Source organism: Mus caroli, unplaced genomic scaffold, assembly GCF_978045245.1.
Source record: "Mus caroli unplaced genomic scaffold, Mus_caroli_1 scaffold_18, whole genome shotgun sequence".
Classification (NCBI taxonomy): Eukaryota; Metazoa; Chordata; class Mammalia; order Rodentia; family Muridae; genus Mus; species Mus caroli.
In genome coordinates this window covers 60,071,462-60,080,579 of record NW_028227273.1, presented here as the reverse complement: position 1 = coordinate 60,080,579, position 9,118 = coordinate 60,071,462, and the positions used below count along the sequence as shown (strand labels likewise).

General features: G+C 48.4%; 1 protein-coding gene across 1 annotated transcript; it reads right to left on the bottom strand.

Annotated features, from left to right (window-relative positions):
* Positions 1–2,016: 2,016 nt before the first annotated feature.
* Positions 2,017–8,683, bottom strand: Angptl4 (angiopoietin like 4). Its single transcript, XM_021186292.2, has 7 exons — positions 8,198–8,683; positions 7,920–8,030; positions 7,667–7,784; positions 5,505–5,618; positions 4,402–4,497; positions 4,032–4,313; positions 2,017–2,685 (listed from the first exon to the last, which is right to left on the bottom strand). The coding sequence occupies exons 1-7, from the start codon at positions 8,525–8,527 to the stop codon at positions 2,504–2,506; spliced, it is 1,233 nt and encodes a 410-aa protein (XP_021041951.1). The 5' UTR covers positions 8,528–8,683; the 3' UTR covers positions 2,017–2,503.
* Positions 8,684–9,118: the final 435 nt, after the last annotated feature.

Sequence of the window (9,118 nt, the reverse complement as noted above, 5' to 3'; positions counted from 1 at the left end):
TTCTGAGTTCAAGCCAGCCTGATCTACAAAGTGAGTTCCAGGACAGCCATGGCTATACAGAGAAACCCTGTCTCGAAAACCAAAAAAATAAATAAATAAAAATAAAAAATAGGGTTTAAAAAGTGGCTCAGTAATTGGAAGTGCTTGCTGTTCTTGCAGAGGAGCCATGTTTGAGTCATAGCACCCACGTTGATGCTCTTTTACCTGGTGAGCCATCTTACTAGCCTCAAGTGTGTTTTTGTGATATAGAACAATATTCCTATCTGTCCCTCCTCTTCTCTCATACCATTTTGGTATGGTCAAAAATGTCAAGAATTTACTGAAAACCTTGTGTTTGTATTTATGCTACCAATATGCTACCTAGTATGGCAGTCACTAGCCAGTGGCTCATGTTCAATGAGTCTGTGTGTCATGGCTGGTCCAAACTGAGAAGTGCCAGAAGCAGATAATACATACAGCCATCAGAATAACTTAGAAGAAATTTAAAAATAGCATAAGCTAGGAAGGGTGGGTCTAGCCTGTCATTGAAGCAGTCAGAAAGTGGAGGCAGGAGGATCAAGGCAAGCCTCAGCAACATACTGATTTAGAGGCCAGCTTAGGCTATAGGAAACCTCGTCTCAAAATGCAAAAACTCTGTAAAATATTGATCATACATTGAAATAGGAATATGTGTGGCACTGGCAAGATTGCCTAATAGGTGAAGGAGGTTGCTGCCAAGTGTGGATTCCTGAGACACACGTGAAGGATCAACTCCTGCAAGTTGTCCTCTGAACTTTGTACAAGTGTCAAGGCAGAAGTTTGCCCACATGTATAAGTGAATGAATAAATAAATACATAAACAATCAGACAAATAAATACTTTTTTAACGTTTTTGTTTTTCTTAGACAAGGTCTTATTATATAGCCTAAGTTGGACTCAAACTCATAGTGATTCTGGTCCCCCTGCCTCAGCTCCCCAAGTGCTGAAATTGCAAGTATGGAATATGACATCGGGTTTAGATTTCTAAAATTAACTTCATCTCATTTTGCTTTTCTCTCTTCTTTTTCTTTCTTGTAGCCCAGGTTACCTCAACTTCTAATCCTCATGCCTCCACCTCCCAAATACCAGCATTACTGTGTTATCTAGCGCTATACTTTATTTATGCAGTGCTGCTGGGAAAGAACCCAGGGTCTGTGCATGCTTCGTATGACCAATTGAGCTACATCTGCAGCACTCACCCTGTTTGTGATACAGGATCTTGTTCTATTGCCTAGTCTGGCTTAGAATTTGCAAAGCTCCTATGTCCACCTCCCAGGGGCTGGAGATATGTGTGTATCCCACCGAGTACTGATCAGAAAGACTTTTTACTTGTCTCTATCACCAATTTCCCTAATGATTGGACTGCATGAGTTATATGATTTTTAACTTTTAAAAGTTAAAAAAAAAAACACTTATTTATTGTGTATATATCTGTGTGACAGCCCAAGTGCCATGGCTTGTGTGTGGTGGTCAAAGGCCAACTTTGCGGAGTCTGTTCTGTCCTTTGACCTTTTGGGTGCTTGAACTCAGTCACCAGGCTTAGACAGCAAACGTCTGGAATCATTAAGCCATTTCCCTAACTCTGTTTTCTAAAAAATATTTTCTTTCCTATGTGTGTGCCTAAATATTTGCATATGTCTCACATTTGTACAGGAGCCGTGGAGGTCAGAGGAGGCATTGGACCCCCTTGAAGTAGAGTTTCAGGGTATTGTTAGCTGCTATGTGAAGGCTGGGAACCAAACCCAGGCCCTCTGGAAGAACGAGTATTCCTAATCACTGAGCCACCTCCCTGGACCTGTTTTGAGATTTTGAAATATAAACAAGAGAGGCTCACATCATGAAATACTAAAAGAAGGAAGCTGAAATCACTAGGAAGGAATAGCCAACCAGTTCTGTCCTTAACGGATCTGGGAATACGGTCACCACCCGAGGAACGTGTTTACTCGAACTTTGAAACTATTCACTTGGAAAAATCAAATGAAACAACAGAGAACAAAATGTTCTGAGGTTGTTTTTATTGTAAGAATGCTGTGAGCTGTGCCTGGGAACCACAGTTGGCACCTGTGCATCCACAGCACCCACAACAGCACCATGAGTGTATCCAGGGCTCCTGGCACCCTGTCTCCAGTCAGTCAATATGACTGAGTCCGCCATTAAGGGCCCAGCTAGTTGGACTGAAGTGGTCCCTCTGCATCCCCAACTTCTCTGGTAGGCGGGAAGTGATATTCAATGCCCCTCGAGCCCATGTTTTCTGGGTCTGGGCCATTTGTTTCCTGTTGCTCTGACTGTTTCAGACAACAATGCTTGCAGACCCCGACACGGAAAAGGGGTCCTCCAGTCTCTCCAGTTACGGGCTTCTTCTTTGTCCACAAGACGCAGATAGCCCTACTTAGAGCTCCTGCCCCCAGCAGAGAATGGCCAAATCTCAGGGCCACAACCAAAGTCACTGTCTTCTTAGGCCTGGAACCAGGCTCCAGTGAGGAGGCTAGGAGGCTGCTGTAGCCTCCATGGGCTGGATCAGCAGGGTGGTAGCCTGCAGAGGATAGTAGCGGCCCTTCCATGTTTTCCAGAAGATACCCTTTTTACGTTCCTGCCGTTGCCGTGGGATAGAGTGGAAGTATTGTCCATTGAGATTGGAATGGCTGCAGGTACCAAACCACCAGCCACCTATAGGGTTAAAGAACAGGAGATGCGGTCAAGGTCTTGAGTTTCCATACTGAGAAAGAAAGCACAGCTGGAGACAAGATGAACTTTGGATTTTACGCCGTTAGAATTTATTACATTTATTTACTTTGTGTTCCCGTGTATATGTGTGTGGGTGTACATGCCACAGTGGGTATGAAGGTCAGAGGACAGCTTGTGGGAGCCAGTGATCTCTTTCTACTATGTGAGTCCTGGAGATCAAACTTAGGTCTTCAGGATTGTAGGCAAACACTGTCACTGGCTGAGCCATCTCATAAGTCTTATTTTTGTTTTGTGACGGGAGGCTGGCCTCAAACTCTCCACGTGGCCAAAGACAATTTAAAATTTCTGCTTTACCTGCCTCCTCTTTCTGAGTCTATGGTTGACACCGTACAACCACGCGTGTTTTATATGGTATGGGCAATGAAGCCTAGGCCTTCACTCATGTTAGGTAGGTTCTCTGCCAAGTGAGCTACACTATGAAGCAGAGCTTGTGGGCAGAAATTTGTAGTCACAGTGCTCAGCAGTACGATAGGAAGTTTGAGGCCAGCCTGCTCTTTATAGTTTGATCCTGACTGAATAAGTGAAGCAGAAGAAGAGCTAGTACTGTAGCTCATTTGTTACAGTGCTTGCCTACCAGGCATGGAATTGTGGGATTGATCCTCAGGAGCACAATGGCACACGCCTGATACCCCAACACTCAGGAGTTAGAGGCTGATGCCCCCCTCCTTTTTAAAATGGTTTATTTACTTAATATGAATACACCATTGCTCTCTTCAGACACACCAGAAGAGGGCATCAGACCCCATTGGAGATGGTTGTGAGCCACCATGTAGTTGCTGGGAATTGAACTCAGGACCCCTGGGAAGAGCAGTCCGTGCTCTTAACCACTTAGCCATCTCTCCAGCTCCGAGGCTGACCCTTTAAGCTTATCTTTAGCTATATAACAAGTTCAAGGCCAGCTGGAGCTATATGAGGCCCTGAGTCAAACAGACAACAAAAACAAAACACCAGGGGCCAGGGTGTAGCTCTGTGCCAGAATGTTTGGCTAACAGGCACAAGACCCTATACCTCAGAATTGAAAAGAATAAGACAAGGATTTGTCTTGGCTTTGCCCTGTGTCAGCTACACACCCACAAGTATTCTCAGTTGAATTTTCAAAAGTGGGCACCATGATCATGTTCACTTAAAGACAGGGAAACTGAAAACAGCAGAGATTAACTCAATGACTGGCCCATAGGCACACAGGAGGCAAGGAGAAAAGGGGGACAAGGCATGGATGCACACTTTGGGACTGAATGTAGGCTACAGTGGGAATAAAATCTGCTTACCAGAGAGGCTCTTGGCACAGTTAAGGTCCCCACGGAGGTCATGGTCTTGGTCCCAAGTAGAGAAGGGCAGGGAAAGGCCATTGGGGGAAACGTTGGTGGCACCCAGCTCATTGGCCGTGGGCTCAGTGAGCTGCAGGCTGTAGGCTGTGTCCTCACCCCCCAAATGGATGGGAAATTGGAGCAATTTGGCATTGCCATCCCAGTCCTGGAGCTGCACAGCCAATTGGCTTCCTCGGTCCCCTGTGATGCTGTGCATCTTTTCCAGGCCCAGCCAGAACTCGCCTGAATCAAGAGAAATCATATGTGAGCCGGGCTCAACTCTCGTGCCCTTTGCTCCTTGCATCACTATGGCCTCCAGAGAAACACCTACCTTGGGGATCTCCGAAGCCATCCTTGTAGGCTTCCCAGGACTGGTTGAAGTCCACAGAGCCGTTCAGGCGTCTCTGAATCACTGTCCAGCCTCCATCTGCCCAGAAAGACAAAAAGTCACCATAAGTCCCTTCTCACAGGGAAACTGATAGTCCTACCTAGCTTGCAAGCCTAATGTCATGCTTCCATACAATCCCAGGAAGGGCAACACACTCATCAGTCCCCGCAGGGGGTGGGACCAGAACAGACTTCCATCCTAGGAGCCTGCCTCGGGAACCAGGAGTATATGTGTTTTGTTGTTTGAAACAGAGTCTCTACCTTAGACTGGCTTAAAACATGGTTTTGTAGCCAAGGATGACCTCAAATTTTTCCTATAGTCCAAGCTGTCCTTCAACTCACTATGTAACTGTGGATGATCTCAAACTCCTCATCAGCCTGCTACCACCTCCAGAGTTTTGGGTAGCAAACTTGAATTATGATACCTATTTTATGCAGTGTTGGAGATGGAAGCCAGGGCTTCATACATTCAACGGAAGCGCTTTACCAACTGAGCTTTATTCCCAGCCCATGAAGACTGAGATAAGGCTGGCCTTGCACTTTCAACAATCCTTTTGTCGCAACCTCCCAAGTATTGGGATTATAAATATAGGCACAAGTCACCATATCCAACTGTAGTTCTATGCACTGAATTTAGGGTCTTGTACATTCTAGGAGGCACTTTCTCATTAAGCTATGTCCCCAGCTCACTTATATTTTGTTATTGCGTGACAGGGTTATACTAAGTTACCCAGGCTGGACTTGATCTCACCTTGTAGATGACTAGACCTGGACAGCCGTACACCTTAACCACAGAAACCTATCACTGAGCTTGAGATGCCTGTCAATAGGGAAAAAGATTATCTATATACCTCCTACAGACTACATCCTACAAGCTGCATAATAGGGTGTGTGTGTGTGTGTGTGTGTGTGTGTTACTGTGGAAGGATCCCAGGAGCTTATACAAGCTAGGTAAGTGCTTGTATTATTGAGCTATACATGGCTTTATTTTATGACATCAGGGCTGTGCCTGGCAAGGAGGCTCCTTGGGGGGTTAGTGCATCCTACCTGAAGTCATCTCACAGTTGACCAAAAATGGTGGAGACCCCAGAGGCTGGATCTGGAAAAGTCCACTGTGCCGCTCCCCTTCTTGGAAGAGTTCCTGGCAGTCCCGGGGAGGCCCTGAAAGTAGACAAAGGGAGAGAGTGAAGCAGGAGAGAAGCCCCCAGCGATTTCAGGAGACAGGTGAGTGTGAAGGGTTGGTGGCAGAGGATGAGCCCCACAGGGTGATTTGCCTAAACTTGTTCCTGGCTCATTATAGCATTCTCCAGTAGGGTCCTCAAGGCACACTAAGGAACGGTTGGTCAGTCCCTTGACCAATCTTCACTCTTCCCACTCTGCTTGTCTACCCTCTCTGGCTTCTTTCCCTGAGCCTTTTCCCCATGTATCACACCTTCCTGTTATTGACAATCAGCACATGGTCCTGATGCCAGGGATTCCATTTTCCCATTCCTTTCTCTGGGTCCCAGCTTCTAAAAGGATGCTGTTCCACTCTCTCAAGCCCTGTTAGACTCCCAAAAGTGAATAGAGATATTATCACTGATGAAGAGTCATCTGGAGGCATGTCCCCACTCCTCCCACTGAGGCCAGAGACAAGGAGGAAGTTTGTCCACAGTAGGGACCTGTAACCACCTAGAGCCTACCCCATAGTCAGTGTTTCAGTGAAGACTTAAAACAATGGACAGGGGTGGATCTGGGGTAAGGCAAGAGCTGAGCTGACAGAGCAAAGAGGTACTCTGAATTAGTAGAAGATGCTGACAGTGGGATGGGAGACTGAGGCTGGGGGTGTGTGCGGGCTACGGCCATGTCTGTTACCAGAAGAAGGGGGAGAGGAAGAATTCTAGAAGAAAAAGAGGAGAGGAGGAGAGAAAGAACTTGGCCTTGACAAGTCCTCTAAATTCAGGAAGAACCACCCCCAGCCCAGCCAGGGAAAGTAGGAGAAAGGTCACTGGGGGAGGGGCATGCAGGCACTTTCTGCCAGCCAGCTCTGTCTGCACTGCCAGGAGTGGGGGCAGACCCAGAAAGATGGGAAGTATACTTTCCAATCCCTCAGGCAGCTCGCTCCCTTTCCCCTACTTTCCTCTCATCCAATCGGGACAGGCACACTGCCAAACCACCCATGTGGTTCCCATTAGGGCCAGCTGTTTGTCTCTCCAGCTCTGAACTTTCCTCTACTTGGCTAGGCTGAGTCTGGGAGCTCCAAAGCCACAAAACCACCCCCCTCAGCTCTTCTCTTCCACCACATCACCCATCCAGAACCTATGCCTGCCGACCCCGGAAAAGCTCATCCATGACCCTTGTCATGCTTAGGTACTTGCCTAAGTAAAAGCCAGGGGAGGGATTAAGTCTAAAGAGGTTGGGCTGAAAGCCAGCAAGCAGCCTTAGGGTGTGAAGGGGATATCCAAACTTTCACCTAGTTGGCTGTGGAGAGCCACAGATGTCAAGAAGGGTGAACGAATAGGCATGAACTCAGGGTTGGAACTGGGAGCCTCTGACTCTGTGCCCCGCACCCCCGACCCACCCGCCCTGCACTCCCTCGCTCCACACATACTTCAATTTGAAACAAAGTATTGGGCATGGACATCCACAATCTAAGACCTAGAAATTGTGATGGAAAACTGTTAGGTATATATGTGTATGTGATTGGATGGAAGCTTTCAGGACAAAGGATCTGTATCTGTAAGATGTAAGAGGATGTATCTAGTCTAGGAGCTGGCGTGGGGGTGTGCTTACTCTGGTTTTCCCTCTTATAGTTATATCAAGAGATGTTGGAGGGTTCCAAACCTCGGAAACGCACACACATCCACACACACACACACCCCTGGATTCCTTTGGATGATGTCCTTGAGCTACACCACCATCTCCCAGAACCCCTGAAACTTTAGCTCCTTTAGCCTTCCTCTACTTGTTCTGGTTAATGGCTAATAAGATTTTGGGAAGATTCTTGCTGGGAAAGAATGGTGGGGTGGTCTGGCCAAGCAGGGTTATAAGTGAAGAGGGTGCAATATATAAAAATACCCTTGACTAGAGCCTAGTGAGCCCACAGGAACCCAAGGCCAGAATCTCTTTCTTTCCTATTAAGGTGGACCTGACAAGAAGGCTAAGGATTGGAATGGCAAGTGGGGTGGTTGGGGAGTTGCCAGATGACAGCAAAGACCAGATATACTCACTGTGTAAGTGGGTGGCGTTGGGAGTCAAGCCAATGAGCTGGGTCATCTTGGGAAGCCTCTTTCCCCTCGAAGTCTTGTCTACTCCATTGTCTAGGTGCGTGGGGGCCAAGAGGTCTATCTAAGACCGGACAGGAAACGGGTGGTTAGATCTTTTGACTCATGCCATAACAACTGCTTAGCCACATTTCACCACTACATTTCACCCCCATTTTGTTTCCTCTTTCCGATTTGGGCCAATTGCTGGGGTAATTACCTGGCTCTGAAGATTCTGTATTCTCAGATTCTGCTTTGATAGGTATCTCTGCTGCTGGGCCACCTTCTGGAACAATTGCTGGATCTTGCTGTTTTGAGCCTTGAGCTGAGTCTAAAGATATGCAAGACTAGTGAAGACCTGGCTTTAAGTCGGCGACCTCCTCTTATTCACCCTCCCTTCTACCCTTTCACAGTCTGCTCTGAGGCCCTTCTCCACCCGGGTCCTGGAGGACCCAAAACGAGTCTAAGTAGAGTCAGAGTCCTGGTGGATGCACCTACCTGCAAACTCTGCAGAGTCTCAGGAGTCTGACCTTCAGGGACTCTATCCTCGGAGTCTTTGAGGGGTGCATCTTTTCCCTTGGGCCCCTGACAAGCGTTACCACAGGCAGCCATGCGGCGCTCCAGCGCGCCCAGCTGCCCACGGGTGCGCTCCACGTGTTCGCGCAGCCCATGGCCGAGCTGTAGCAGCCCGTGAGCCAGCAAGTTCATCTCGTCCCAGGATGCAAAGCGCGGTGGCTCTGGCTGTGCAGGGCGCCCTTGCGCGCTCAAAAGCCCCGCAGTAGCCGCGCATAGCATCAGGGCAGCGCTTGCTGTCGGAGCGCAGCGCATGATTCTGGGGGTGGCCTTGGGTGCAGCAACGCTAGGACTCCGGAACGCAGGAGTTCAAGACCCAGTAGCTGGAGTTCTGGGGGAGCCGGCTCAGACTTAGACTTGCTCTAGTGCAGAAGAAGATCTGGAGCCCGTAGCTCATAAGCGTTTCACGGTTGCACCTAAAGCCCCACTTTATAAAGCGGGTGTGGGAGTGGGAGGGAGAGCATTGGAGGCGGGGCCCGGGGGCGGAGCAAGTGGCCAAGTTTTAGGGTGCAATGCCACAGGCTTTGTAGTTACGAGGGTGTGTGTGTGGCGTGTGTGTGTGTGTGTGTGTGTGTGTGTGTGTGTATGAAGAGTCCTTGGGGATGTCTGCTTCGCCTTCCTTGTGACCTAATAAGCGACGTGACTGTCTCTGCACTGCATGGTTCATCCTAAGGCCGGAAATTCCCAGCCCTAGCTCGCATCCCAGCCCGGTTCAAAGGAGGAAAGGGCGTACAAATCAGGTCGTAGATGCCTTCTTTCCCACCACCACCCGCCCCTTCCCGCTACGTGGATGCCTTCTTGACTGACCCCATCTCAAGTCAAAAGTAAAGTAGGGCAGAGTTACGT

What these genes read in the sequence shown, in the direction of transcription:
- Angptl4 (XM_021186292.2), bottom strand. Translation starts at nt 8,527, where the DNA reads ATGCGCTGCGCTCCGACAGCAAGCGCTGCCCTGATGCTATGCGCGGCT. An exon ending in CAACGCCACCCACTTACACA is followed by an intron (nt 5,619 to 7,666) that starts GTGAGTATATCT and finishes GTCTACTTTCAG; the next exon opens with GGCCTCCCCGGGACTGCCAG. An exon ending in TGGCTTCGGAGATCCCCAAG is followed by an intron (nt 4,314 to 4,401) that starts GTAGGTGTTTCT and finishes CTCTTGATTCAG; the next exon opens with GCGAGTTCTGGCTGGGCCTG.